The sequence below is a fragment of the Aythya ferina genome (assembly GCF_964211825.1).
Source record: "Aythya ferina genome assembly, chromosome: 18".
NCBI classification, from domain to species: domain Eukaryota; kingdom Metazoa; phylum Chordata; class Aves; order Anseriformes; family Anatidae; genus Aythya; species Aythya ferina.
This window is the reverse complement of record NC_140317.1, coordinates 13,033,953-13,047,681: the sequence shown is the minus strand read 5'-3', so window position 1 is coordinate 13,047,681 and position 13,729 is coordinate 13,033,953. Positions and strand designations below refer to the sequence as shown.

Here is a 13,729-nt window from a genome sequence, read left to right as displayed (position 1 = left end):
CGCCGTTCGCTCGGAGCCGGGCGGGGGCTGCGGGTGCCCAGCGCGGGGCTCTCCGGGACGGGCGTCTCCGGGGGGAGCTGCGCCCCCCGCCCGCCCCCTCCCCGTCAGGGCCGGGCCGGGGCCGCCGGTGGAGCCTCGCTGCCCTTCGGCGCTGCGGCTGGGGGGGGACTCGGCGCCCACCCGCGGCGCTACCGCGATCCGCCCGCGGGGTCCCGGTGCGGGGCGTTCCCCCTCCCCCCCCCCTTGAAGGCGCGGCCCCGGCCCGGCCCCGCCCCTCTCCCCGCCGCCTGGGCCGGCAGCGCGCGGCCCCCTTAAGGCGCGGGGCGGTTGCGCCGGGCGCTTCATGAATGGAGCCACGTGACCCAAACATCACGTGACGCGGCGGCGGACGGCGGCGGCGAGCGGCGTCCCGGTCCCGGTCCCTGCAGCGCGGCCTCTCCGCCCGGCCCGGCCCGGCCCCGGCCCCCGCCGGCTCCGTCGCGAGGTGGGCGCGGGCGGCGCGGGCCGCGCGGCGGGCGGAGGAGGCGGCGGCGGCGGCCGCGGGAGGCGCGGCGCGGGCGCGGCCCCGGCACCGGGCGGGGCGGGGCGGCGGGGCCGGTCCCCGGGGGCGGGGCGGGGCGGGCGCCGCCGCCCGGGGCCGGGGGGGGCCGGGGGGCGCCGGCGCGGGCGGGGCCGGCGGGCGCCGCGCGGGGTCCCCGCCGCTGACTCATGGCGGGGGCTCGGCGGCCGCCCGGCGCCGCCCGTGTCGCGGCGCGGCCCTGCCCTGCCCGGTGCCCCCCGGCGGCCGGGCAACAGGTGCACGGCCCCCGCCGCCTCCCCCGCCCCTCCGCGTCCCGCGAGCGGGAGCGTTCCGGGGGACGGGGCCGTCGGGCGGCTCTTCCCGGCGGCTCCTCGGCTCCGCCGCTCCGGGACGAGGCGCCCGCGGGCCGGCCCCGGGATTCGTTCCCCCCCACCCCCGCCGAGGCCCGCCCGGGACGCCCAGGAGGGAGCTCGCGGCCGCGGGGCTGAGGCCCCTGCCCGGTGCCGGGCCGCGGGCTCGCCGCCCCGGGCAGTCCCCGTGGTCCCGGCAGGCGCCGGGAGCGGCCCCGGGCTGGCCCCGAGCGGAGCGAACGCCCGCCGTCGGTAGCGGGAGGCGAGCCCGCCGCCGGGCTGCGGAGCAGGGCGGGAGCCCCGACCGGGGGGGGGCTTCGCTCCACGCTGCTGTTCGCGGTGCGCGGGGTGGGTGCTGCAGCTCGTGGACGGGGCCGCCTCCAGGATGGGGCTGTTTGAACCGCGTGGGGGAAGGAAGGCGCTCCCGGGAGGCTGGACGGGCTCTCGGAGCGCTGGCTGTTGCCGTTATCTGTGAAAGCTCCGCTAAAGCCGGCTCCGTGGGCAGATTCCTCGAGCGAAGAATTGCTGGGGAAGTGCTCTGGGTTGGACGCGAGTTCACCGGGGACTCCCGAGGGAGAAGTGGGGACACACAGCAGAGGCGCTGTCCTGATGTCAGGTGTAATGGGGGAAACTGCCTGATCTGTTCGGATTCCTGGGAGGACCGCGTGAACTAATTTGCACAAAAAACAAACGAACAGAATGCGAAATCCACACTGGGGGAGAGCGTTCTTGTGCTGTGTGCCCAACAGCTGGCAGCAAAACCGCACACTTCTGTGTGTGCTGCGCTGTGGAGGAGCTCGGCCCCTTGCTTTGCCCCCACGTCCCTGCAGATGGGCCTCCCTCCCGGCGCCGTCCCGGCCAGCCTGCGCCTGACGTCACCGTGTTTACACTGGGCTCGTGGCACGGTTCCGCGATCAGGAATGTGGAGAATGGGGCCTGCGTTGAATCATGCGCGGTGCTGTCAGCTCTCTTGTGGTGCTTTCAAGCTGAGGAAAGAATTGGCTGCACTTGTGCTGAGTTCAGGCCTTTAGAGCTCTCGGGAAATGTGTTGAGGCTGCATTTTCTTCACTGCAGTCATCACATTTGGCTCTTTTCAGTGCGATCTTTCTTTGGGAAGCTATCAAATGCTGAGAAATCAGCAGTCTGGAGAGTTGAACCAAGTTTGGTCTGTCTCAGCGCCAGCTCTCTGTGTGTCCTATGGGCCAGCCACCAGATAGCCCCATCTCCAGTCCTTTAAACGTGACCAGAAGACAGCCACCAGCTAGTTCCCAGGCCGTTCTTCCCATTCTGTTTGGCAGGCTTGTGTGTGGCTGCATCTCCGTTTTGGTCCTTCTGGAAAGGGGGCTGTGGGATAAAGGGGAGGTGAAATCGCCAGGTGCTTTCAGGCATGGCCTTGTTACAGAGTGGAGGCTGCTCTGAGAACAAGGCCTGACCAAGTTCTGTTCCTCTGGGTAAAAATACTCAATTCAAGAAAGTTAATTCCCTGTTGCAAGGGGGCTGGAACCAGTCTCTTCTTTTGTCTGATTTCTGATAGCTCTCTTGACCCCATCTCAGCTTTTGGGGCTGTCACAGTCTGCGGGGTAACCCCAGCTGTTGTCTCTCAGCTACAGACCCTTTTGGTTCGCATCTGCACTGACTTTCCTCACAGCAGCTCTCAGGTCTGAAAGTGGTTTGGCTGTGGGTTTGGGAGGTTGCAGTGAGGTTTGTTAAAATTACTCCTCTTGGCAGCCTTGAAAAAGTCACTTCATCACCTTTAGCTATATGATGTAGGTAGAAGTTCTAGTGCTTGATAGACCTCTGAATTCTCCCAGTAAAGGGTTTTGCTGAGCAAATTTGGCTGTAAACTTGAACATCCGATTTCCTCCCACAGGTTAGTCCATTCTTTAGCATTTCCAGTTGTGGGTTTATATAGATTTAATGGAAATCGTAATGCAAAGGATGGAGTAAGTCATTGACTTTGTAGGGTCTAGACTGTGTGAGCACCTCTCTTGTTTCTGCAGCCTGCCCCAAGAAGCTCTCTTCCCTGTGCCCTGCCTGGTGCAGCACGGTTGTTGCCTTGTTTGTTTTTTCAGCTCTGCTATAATGAAGGAAGTCTGAGCATTTGCCAGACAGCTGAGAATTGTTTAGCACTGCAAGGCAAACAAATTTCTGCAGCACCATTGACTGTAGCTGCCCTTGGTGTCCCTTGTGCTCACCAGAGAGCAGTGCAGAGAGGTGCTGAAGTGGTTATATTTTTAGCCTCTCCAGTGATTCCCTTCCTTCTGCTCCTTTCCCCGGTGGGCATTTTGTTTGCTGGGGGGAACAGAGGGGAAAAAAATAGAATGGTATGGGAAAGTGAAGAACTGATCTTCACAAGGCAATATCTTGTGTGTGATCCATCCTCTGTTTGCCTGCTTTGGTGCAGCTACCTGCTTTGGCTGGCAAAGTGACCCTTTTACACTAGCACTGTCAGGTTGTAGCGGACATCTCATTGCAAGGAACATTGTCCTCTGGGTATAAATAGCCTGCCTCCTGGCAGGCTCGAGTCTTCGGGAACATCTGAATTTTACTTCTCTGCTAGGTGTCCTAGAGAATGCTGAACCCGCTCACCTCTAACAGGCAGTAGATGCACTGTGGGGAGCCTGAGCCACAGCTGCTAGAAGAGCACAAGTTCATATTTGCTGACTTGTACGCCTTGGCTTGTTCTTGGCAATAACTCTAGCCTTTAAATCGAGCAACCAAAATAGTAGCAAACTAAATTGCCGTTGACTGGGACTGAAGGTACAAAGGTGCTTGTGGATTGCACTTGTACAAGAATGCTTGCCTTGCTTAAGGACGCCCTCAGCTCCAGATTGTTTGAGACATGATTGTCGAGTGATATCTGGGGGTTCAATTCATTGGGTGGTGCAGTAGCATTCTGAACTAAAGCCTGAGAGGAGGAGGTATGTGGGGACAGAAACAGGAGCTCCGATATGATTCAGTATAAAAACAAGCTTGTGAGTTGCTCATACACGTTCTGAAATCCCACCTTCCCTGGCAGTGAAGGAGTCTGCTCTCCTCTGGTTTTGGTCTCCCTTAATCGTTGTTCTATTGTGAGTGTATCGTGGCTCTGAAGATAAGGGAGGGAGACAGTGGTGCTGTCCTGACCTTGCCTCAGACTGATAGGGACTTCCTTATAGAAAAGACCTGCAGCTGGGGGTCAGCTTTGGGTGACTGGGAGAGGTGGGGGCTGCTGAGGTGTCAGCACAACCTTGTGATGGCATCCCAGCGTGCCCACATGCTTGCTTGTGCGGCAGTGTCAGGTTGCAGGTCTTTGACTTCAATCTACATGCGGTGGCTTTGCTGGGAAGCAGAGAAAGGTTGGAGAGGAGCGACTGCAGTAATGGTGTTCTGTGCCCGGGGAGGTGCGTTGTGGAGGCGAAGGCTTCCCCTCTGCTTGCTACCAGGGCCACCTGCTCATGAACCGCGCTGGTTTGTGTCCTTGGGATCGCCAGGAGTCTGGTAGGACTCTTGTCCTGAGGAGTTTCTGGTTGTGCTCGGGCAGCAGCTGGGGAGGGCGTGCTGCAGCGGCCAGGCGCCTCGCCGTGCCTGGGGGCTGCGATGTTGAGGCTGGGAGCAAGAGGCGCAGGCTGCCAGCGTGCTGAGTCAGCGTGACTGGCCCGGAGCAGGCGTGCTCTGGACGCAGCCTGCTGCCTGCCAGGCTATTTTTAAAGATGTGGCTTCCGTGTATTCTGGCTCCTCCTAGTTTGTTTTAATTTTCCCCCACCCCAAACAAAAAACAGCATTGCTGCAAGTCTCCATGGGCGTAGGGGTGTAGAAGGGCAGCAGTTTCTGCTCGGGGACAGAACCTGTCGCTTGTGAGTCCAGTGCAGTTGGGGGCTTGTTGAGCGTTGTCTGGGGAGGCGAGTGGGATGTGCACCAGCACGGGGCGTTGCTGCTGGACTCCGCTCCAGAAGCAGAGCGCTGCAGGCTCTGCTTCATCTTGTGGGGCTAACCTGACCTCCCCTTCCCTTCCAGAACCCGACTGACAAGGCTGTCGTGTTATGACGACCCCCAACAAAGGAAACAAGGCCTTGAAGGTAAAGCAGCAGGGGGAGGGAAGCGGGGGCGGGTGTGGGTACCTGCTCTAGGCTTCGTGAATGCATGCGGCCTTCTCTTCCAGGTGAAGCGGGAGCCAGGCGAGAATGGGACCAGCTTGACAGATGAGGAGCTGGTGACCATGTCTGTGCGGGAGCTGAACCAGCATCTACGGGGCCTGTCAAAGGAGGAGATCATCCAGCTGAAGCAGCGTCGCCGCACGCTGAAGAACCGAGGCTACGCAGCCAGCTGTAGGGTCAAGCGTGTTACCCAGAAGGAGGAACTGGAGAAGCAGAAGGCAGAGCTGCAGCAGGAGGTGGAGAAGCTGGCCTCTGAGAACGCCAGCATGAAAATGGAACTCGATGCTCTCCGCTCCAAATACGAGGCACTCCAGAACTTCGCCAGAACCGTGGCCCGGAGCCCTGTCACCCCTGTGCGGGGGCCTCTCGCCTCCAGCATGGGGCCCCTCGTCCCTGGCAAGGTTGCTACTACTAGTGTCATCACAATAGTGAAATCCAAAACGGACGCCCGGTCTTAGTGAAGCGAGTGTTGCCTGAGCTTGTCTGTGCAGGGCAATTAGGCACAAAACCAGCCTGGAATCCCCAAAGCACAAACCCTCCCCACACGGGTCCGGTTTCCTTCTTCTTGGCCCAGGACTGGCCTGCTGATCGCTCTGGTTTTATTTTGTATGAGCAGTGGTGATGCATCCCTTGTCCTGTGCAGACAGAGCCTCCCACCCAGCAGTCTGTAGCCCTCAGCTGCCCTTGGGACAGACTGTGAGATCTTGGTGTTCTGGCCAAAGGAAGTCTGCGCAGCGTGGCCGACGGCGCGGCAAGTGGGCTTTTGGTGGCTTGGGGGAGGCCTGGAGGGAGGCTTTCTTCCTGGGGGTTGGGAACTCTAGTTTTCAGTCACTTCCAAAGGCTTTATTTCATTACTCTTCCAGGTGGTGTATCGCGGTGCCTGACTGCCAGGTGCCTGAGCCTGCTGCTTTTGTCTCATCTGGTACCAGTAGTCGCAGTTGGGGTGTTCTGTGTAATAATAGATTTGGTATTTGTTTCTAGGTGTGCCTCTGTGCCCGAGCGGTGGGTTTCCTTCAAACTTCTGTTGCGTTAGCAATGCGGACTAGTGGTGGTGGAAGGGAAGATGCTGCCGTGCCCTGCTGCCTCTGCTCCAGCAAAGGGGAGGGAGCCAGGACAGGGCCCACAGAGGGGGCCCAGCACCTGGGGGAGAGGGAGGGAGGGAGGGAAGGTACCATATTGACTGCAGGCCGGTTTTGTGCCTAATGCGTTGCACTGAACAAGACCAAAATCACTAGTTGTCCCCGTGTTTTGAGGGTATCAAGTGTCTCTAGTGTGATGGTTTACACAACCAGTTTATGTGGTTAAATAGCCCTTTATTTAAAGAGAGAAACATCATTTTAAGAGTTATTAAATTATCTAAGTTTAAAATGAAAATCAGACAGAAGAGAAGAGCGTATTTATAGTCAGCTTTTTTTATCCGAGAGGGTGAGAATATTTGGCCATATAAATGGGGAAATATTCTCGGAGACTTTGCTAGTTAAAAGTTAATAAATAAATAATTTTAAATTTTCTCATGAACCTCCCGCAAACTGATTGTGGCTCTGAGGTTAGTTTTTATAAAGAGTTATCAGACTTTATTTATAAAACTTAGAAAAAGACAAAAAAAGAGGCAAGTCCTGTTTGATATCTTTTTGCAATTGTACCAAAAGTGACTTATTCTCGATCTTGCTGGCTTCCGTTGTGTCCCCTTGTGTTGCGCTCTCTGTGCTCTCTGAGCTCGTGCGTGGCGCTGTGGTGTGGTGGTGCCAGTGGCTGCCTTTGCCATGTGGTGTCGTTTTCATGCTTCCATTGTTTTCCCTGAGCTTAAGCGAGAGATTGACTTGGAGTCTCTCCGAATTCTCCAGGAGGATTCTGGCACACAGGCAAAGTTGCTGCTTTTCTTAAAGGCAAAAAGGAGCAGCTGGTGCAATGAAGTAGTGATGCCTGCCCAGAGAATGCTGTTCTGCAGAGGTGCTTTGCAGGACGAGGTCTGCTTCTCTCTCTGGGTGTTGTAGCAGTTGCTTCTGCACAGACAGCTCAGGCCTCTCGCTACCCAGCCGATGCTGGGTACCCGAGTTACCTGAACGGTGGAAATGTTGCCAGAGGAGCTGCTCTCTCCTTCCTCCAGCAACGCTGGTGGAGAAGTAACACATGGGAGAACTAAGGAGAGGAGGAGACTGATGGGATTGAACTCTGGAACTGGATTTGGGTCCTGTGGTCAGAGCTTGTGTTGCTCTTGTGGCTCCTCTGACAAGAGGCAAGTCTGCCAGCCATTTGGGGCAGCGTAGGACCTGCACCAGTCCTGGAGCTGCAGCCTCTTGTGCTGAGTGTCTGCATATTACTGAAAAGTAAGCTGTGATGTGGTTGCTTTCTTTCCTGGTTCAGCTTCTGGCTGTGGGTGTTGGTAAGGTGCTTAGACTTACAGTTGCGTGACACAGCTGAGAAACTATTTGTGGTCAGGCTCCGTTTCCACAAACACTTTAACAACCCCTTCCTCCCTCGCCTCCCTGAAAGACTTGAGCTGATTACTGAGTTGTTTTAGAGAAGCAGGACATGGAGCTGAAGTCCATGTGATGATCTCTTGGTTGCTGAAAGTCTCTTGAGCACAGGGGACAGGCAAGGATGGGACAAGTGAAGCTGTAGTCTTGTGGGGAAGTGCAGTTCGCTACACCAGGAGTTTTTTGGTGATGTGTTTCTCACATAACTGAACTGGTACTGCTCTTCTCTGGGCTGAGAAGCAGGTAAAGCTGATGAAAACTACAGTGGCAGGAGAGGAGCCAGTGGTTGGTGGGGATTTCCTGCTGGAGGGGGAACATCAGCTTTGCACTGGTTGTGAATTTAGAGAGAAGTTGTTTGGGGTGCTTTTCCCAGTGAACTTTGTGGGTGAGAACGTTGCCTTCAGGCTTCACTCTCCCAGCCCTTGGGCTTTCTCTTCTCTGAGTTGAGGTGCCTGGGACGCTGCTTCCCTGCTGTTTGCTGGATGGGCTGCTTGCTGTGCAGCACTTAGCACAGATCTCTGGGCTCCAGCCTTTGTCTTCCACCTGGTGGATGGTGACAGGAGGGAGGGGATGCTCCACAACAGAAGAGTCCTATAGTTTGGCTCAGGGTGTAAATCTCAACCATGTCCCTGCTGGAGCCAGTCTGAGATCTAACCTGGCAAGAGAGCTGTTCTAAACCCAGCTGGAGGCCTGATCCCCGTGGGGTGAGCAGACGAGGTTTTGTGTATGGGACTGGGTAAGAGCTGAGCTCCAGGTGCTGCAGACTGTTGTGAGGAGGGTCCCATCAACAGAGTGGGCGATGGCAGACAGTCCCACAGCCCTGGTGAATTTGCTCTCATTGTACTCTGCGAACACCCTGGTCCTTCCCTGCCTGCTGGATGGCAGCTGTTGTTGCCAGTAAGAGCTTGCGCTGCTCTGGAGTGAGGCTGTGAGTCAGGAGGACAAAGAGAGCAGGCATCAGCACTGACTTGACCGGCCATTAATGCTGTCACTTCTCCTCCCCTGTGCTGTATTTGCTAGCTTGTGGTCCCAGTTTGCTTTGAGTGGCTCAATGCATTTGGTGAGGACACTGCTTGAGGGGGAGCAGGCGCGAAGCTACTGCTGGAGTGTGCCTGCGTGGTAAACCAGCTCTGTTGGTGTGGGGATCCTTTCCACGCAGGTTCGGGCTCTGGCTGCAGGCGAGATGGTTCCCTGCTCGTGAAGTGCTCTGTCCGGCTCCATCCTGGGGACGTTGGAGGGGATGTGGTCCCCTCGTGAGTGCTGCTTCCCCATGCTAGCGTGGTGTTTTTGGTTTTGTTCTCAGTGAAGTATTGGAATCCAAGTAATGTATTTCTGCAGCGTCCAAGGAATCTCGCGTCATGCTCTAGGGGACCACGTCCCCTGCCACCTGGCATCCTGTGCCTGTGTGAGACAGCCCCTGCCCCAAGCCCATCACTCCGATCTCTCTCTCTTTTCTCTCTCTCTCTCTCTCCCCTCTATTTCTCTCGTATATAGCGTTCTGGAGTGTGACAGTTCTTGTTCCTAAGGTGCTCGTCCGTTCGGTTTCCTGCTGTGGAGGGTGTTGTGTTTCCTTTCTCCTTCCCCCGGTGCCCTTTTGATGCAGTGGTTGGGGGGGGGGCTCCGGCCCCGCCTGCCCGCGGAGCAGCCCCGTGAGGTGTCCCCGGCGCGGGGTTTGTGTATCTTGTGGTGAATTGTGTAAAGTTCCTCTCGCGTTACGCAGCGCCGCCGGGCACCGAGCGGGGCCCGGCCCTGCCCGGCTCCCCGGCCCCGGCCCCAAGGCGAGGGCGAGGCCGGGGCCGGGGCCGCTGCGCCCGGGGGCTCGGGGGGTCCGGTCCCGGCGGCGGGGCGGGGGGCGGCCGGGCCGGGGGCCGCGCTGGGCGGGCGGGCGGCGGTATTTATTGCTAAGTTATTGCCCCGCGCGGCGCCGGGCGTTATTTATTGCTGTACATAGTGTTGGTGCCGGCGCGGCCGCCGTTGTTTTGTACATGACAATAAAATGCTTTCAAACACCGCGGCCTGCCGCTTCCTTCGGCCGCGCTCCGCCGGCCGCGCGGGGGCGCTGCGGGGCGGGGCGGGGGGGGGGGGGGGGGGGGGGCGGCCGCTCCGATCGGGCGGCGGAAGCGGCGCCGCGCGGCGGGCGCCGGGGGCGGAAGCGGGGCCCTGGCGGGGCGCTTCCGGGCCGATGGCGGCGGGCGGCAGCCTGAGCCGCTCGGAGCGGAAGGCGGCGGCGCGCGCCGAGCTCCTGCAGCAGGAGGAGCAGCGGGACCGGCGCAGACAGGTAGGGCAGCGCGGCCCCCGCCCGCCGGCCGGCCGGGCCGCCGTGACGCGCTGCGTGTGCCGCCAGGTGTCCCGCATCTGGAGGAAGCCGCCGGCGGAGCGGAGCCCCGAGGAGTGCCAGGTGCTGAGCGAGAGCGACGACATCGTCCGGGAGCTGGAGCGGCGCCGCAAGCGGCGCGAGCGGCTGCGCCGGCGGCAGGAGGAGGTGGGCGGCAGGGCCGGGCCGGGATGGCGGGCGGGCGGGCGGGCGGGGACGGCGCCGGGGAGGGGGCCCGGTGCTCCGGGGGGGCCCGGAGCTGTGCCGGCCCCGGCTGCAAGCCGCCGTGCCGCCTTACTCGGAGCGCGCCAGGCCCCTGAGGCGGTGGCGGTGCTCGGCCGTCTCCCGGCTCCAGACGTTCAGAAGCTGCAGAATTTCCACGTTTGCCAAAATGTGTGCGGATCTCATCGGGTGTGCCTCCTGGGAGGGTGGGTCTTCGTGTGCCACCACCCAAGAAACTTCTTTCCTCAGTCTTTAATATGTAATGCGACCAGCAAACACCCACTTTCTTTTATTTCGGAACTGCCTGTGATCGTATTTGTGCGTCACTTCTTTCGGCTAGGGTAGACCCATGTCAAAATTTCCAGGGAGACAGCAATTCCTTCAGGGTCAGTGACGTGCTCTATCTCGGGAACGTGGAATTGCTCAGTTTTATTTCCTAGGTTTGTGACGAACCAGAGGAGTTGAAGAGAAAGGTCACTGAGCTGGCTGCTGCTGTTCGGAATGCCAAGCACCTTGTCATCTACACGGGAGCAGGGATCAGTACGGTAGGATTCTTTGGGGGTGAGTGGCTGGAGCTTTGGGAGCTCCTTCAGGAGTATTGCAATGTTTGGAGACTTTTTTTTTTTTTTTTTTTTTTTTTGTGGAATCCAAATGACGACATGATGTCTAGGATGCTGTATTAATATTGTTGAACTGCAGAGTTCAGGGTGTATGAACGCTAATGTCATAAATATGTGCTAACAATCACTGTGTACAAGTTATCAGGAATCAGATTAGTGAAAATAACGAAAAGATTCAAAAATAGGGTTCTGTCTGGGGAAATGTGAAGTAACAAGTGGAGAAAAAAAAAGAGTTCTGGAGGGATTCAATAATGGAGAAAATAAATACTGGGGGTGAAAATGAGAACTGCAAGGTAGGAGAAGAGATGCTGGAGAAAAGAAATGTAAAAATATGGGGAAAAAAAAAAAAAAGGTTGCTAGAATTAAGGAGCCGCTAGAAAACTTGGACTGAATAAAAATGCAGCGGTGAATGCATCTCATCCTGGGTGAGAGCAGGCTGATGCGTTTGTGGACAAGAAGCATGAGCTTTCCCATCACGCCTTGTACATGACTCAGGGTGTCATGCTTTGTCTCTCCCCATAATGCAGGCAGCTTCGATCCCAGACTACAGAGGCCCTAATGGCATATGGACGTTGCTGCAGAAGGGCAGGAGCATCAGGTAAGGAGGTGACTGCTGAACTTCTCTTCCTTCCTCTTTTCTGGAACGACAGTTCTGCAGCCACTCAGGAGACTAATTCTGAACTGACAATGACAAGCAGAAAGCTGATACTGAAAGAGAAATTAATGTCAATTTCTGCTTTTTTTTTTTTTTTTTTTTTTTTTCTTGTCAGGGCTACAGATCTGAGTGAGGCTGAGCCCACGCTCACCCATATGAGCATTGCTTCCCTACACAAGCATAACTTGGTAAGACTTTTTTTTCCCCATGTCTTACTTGAGCTGCACTGCCAAAGTAAGATAAATGAAACCCAAAAGGAATAATTTTTTTTTCATGAGATTGTATAACCAGTGCCCTTACTGAGGTGACTACATCCATGTAGGAACAACTGTCTTGTGTTGCTGTACAGCTGAGTCTTCATCAGGCCAGCTCCAGATGGTAGCTCAGGCATGTTTTTTCCCTTGTGCCTTTTCTTCAATAGCTTGTGTTTGCCTCCTTGTGAGGCTGGCCTGAGGACGTGTCCACAAAGTAAGCCAGACCTAGTAGAGCTTTGTTTAGCAGGAGGAATCTTTTCATTTAGCTTTCATAGAAGTCTGTTCTCCATGCTTTTCTTTTGTTAGCTCAGTATACCAGAGCAGATCTATTTAGTGCATATTAGGACATACGTGTTACCTGCATTTCAGTAATACTTTGGGTGCTTTCTGTTTGTGTTAGCTCAGTGTTTTATTCTCTTCAAGGTGCAGCATGTGGTGTCTCAAAACTGTGATGGGCTGCACCTGCGGAGTGGGTTACCCCGAACAGCCATATCTGAGCTTCATGGAAACATGTACATAGAGGTAGGTAGCCAGAACGGGATGAAAATACTGTCAGGTGGCCTCACAAGAAGGTAGTGTGAACTATTTATCTCTCCCTGGAGGGGAAGAATTAGTCCATGGGCTAGTCTCAGCTTAGTTCATATCTTTGGGTCATCATTTTTTTTTTGGATGAACTACTTAGCAAGCCACAAAACTTTTTCTCTGTATTTGCTAGAGCCTTCTGTGTCTGACTGTTCTTCTTCAGGCCTTCCCTTAAATCCCTTCTATCACATAGCCAGTGTGTACTCCATAGCGCCACTTGCTAGTCGAGCTCTTCTGACTGTTTTCAAGTTAGCATCTGATCCCAGATGATTCGTTCTACTGCTTCCAATTTTGTTGTCCCCAAAAGGTGCTGCTCTTAGAGAACTGTCTGGTTCCTGGGCTTTAATGGGCTATAGAGGCTAATGATGCAACTGTTCTTCTATTTATTTCTTCCTGTACCAGGTCTGCACTTCCTGTACACCTAACAGAGAGTATGTGCGAGTATTTGATGTGACAGAACGCACAGCCCTGCACAGGCATCACACTGGCAGGATGTGCCACAAGTGTGGGTCACAGTTGAGAGATACAATCGTCCACTTTGGGGAGAAGGGGACGTTGACACAGCCCCTGAACTGGGAAGCAGCAACAGAAGCTGCAAGCAAAGCAGATGTGATTCTTTGTCTGGGTTCCAGCTTAAAGGTAACTTTAGAGACTCGGTGAAGATTGTTAGCAGCATTCCCTCTTGGTGATACACCTTGGTGCTGAGCAGTCTCCTCCCAAACAGACAACTGTAAACTCTGGTGTCAGGATTCGCCCACCATCTGTGATAGTCTCTCTTCCTCCCTCTTTCCCTTCCTGGTAATACAATCCTTTTCCTCTCGCTGATACCGTTCAGTTACACGTGCCTTTGGCTGTGCTGATAATCTCTGTTTTCTGGCAGGTTTTGAAAAAATACCCACGTCTTTGGTGCATGAGCAAGCCACCAACTCGTCGTCCGAAGCTATATATTGTGAACCTACAGGTGAGAGCCTTTCTGTCCCTGGGTTTGCAGGTTTGGGGGAAGCCTCGTGTAGGGCGTGGTGACGCGCCTGTCGGTGCAGAGCATGCCGGCAGGGTGCGAGGCTTGGTGCCCCGACCCGCCCCGTGGGGCAGCCGGGCTGTGCAGTGGGTAGGCGCGCGGCAGCAGGCCCGCTGTTGCTCCTGCAGTGGACGCCGAAGGACGACCTGGCCGCCCTGAAGCTGCACGGCCGCTGCGACGAGGTGATGCGGCTGCTGATGGAGGAGCTCGGGCTGGACATCCCCAGCTACGACCGGTGAGCGAGGGGGGCCCGCCAGGGCCGTGCCCCGGGCGGCGGCCGGCCCCTCACCTCCGTGTCTCCGCAGGGCGCGGGACCCCATCTTCGCGCTGGCCGAGCCGCTGCGCCCCGGCGAGGAGGGCACGCACTCCCGGAAGCCGGTGGCCCCGCCGCCGGGCGCGGAGCCGCCGCAGGAGCCGCGGGAGGAGCCGCCGCAGGAGCCGCCGCCCGCCCGGCCCGGGGGCTGGCTGGGCCGCGGCTGCGCCAAGGGCGCCCGGCGGAGGAAGAGCAACTGAGGGCGGGGGGGGGGGGCCGCGGGAGGGGGGGCTCGGGGCCGGCCCGCCCCGCGCCGCCGGTGCTGACG

General features: G+C 57.1%; 2 protein-coding genes across 9 annotated transcripts; both read left to right on the top strand.

Moving 5' to 3' along the window:
- The first annotated feature begins 357 nt into the window (after nt 1–357).
- On the top strand, nt 358–9,493 carry MAFG (MAF bZIP transcription factor G). 7 transcript variants are annotated; one of them, XM_084492473.1, is made up of 3 exons: nt 358–484; nt 4,867–4,928; nt 5,012–9,493. In XM_084492473.1, the coding sequence occupies exons 2-3, from the start codon at nt 4,893–4,895 to the stop codon at nt 5,462–5,464; spliced, it is 489 nt and encodes a 162-aa protein (XP_084348599.1). In that variant the 5' UTR covers nt 358–484; nt 4,867–4,892; the 3' UTR covers nt 5,465–9,493. The 7 variants fall into 7 exon arrangements, with proteins under 7 accessions (XP_084348599.1, XP_084348600.1, XP_084348604.1 ...); XM_084492474.1 differs by lacking the exon at nt 358–484 and adding an exon at nt 755–795; XM_084492478.1 differs by lacking the exon at nt 358–484 and adding an exon at nt 1,198–1,218.
- A 142-nt stretch (nt 9,494–9,635) lies between these two features.
- On the top strand, nt 9,636–13,662 carry SIRT7 (sirtuin 7). Of its 2 annotated transcripts, XM_084492462.1 has the most exons (10): nt 9,636–9,761; nt 9,828–9,965; nt 10,460–10,564; nt 11,167–11,237; nt 11,410–11,482; nt 11,972–12,070; nt 12,533–12,769; nt 13,011–13,091; nt 13,277–13,383; nt 13,454–13,662. In XM_084492462.1, the coding sequence occupies exons 1-10, from the start codon at nt 9,666–9,668 to the stop codon at nt 13,659–13,661; spliced, it is 1,215 nt and encodes a 404-aa protein (XP_084348588.1). In that variant the 5' UTR covers nt 9,636–9,665; the 3' UTR covers nt 13,662. The 2 variants fall into 2 exon arrangements, with proteins under 2 accessions (XP_084348588.1, XP_084348587.1); XM_084492461.1 differs by having other exon boundaries at nt 9,650–9,965.
- Nucleotides 13,663–13,729: the final 67 nt, after the last annotated feature.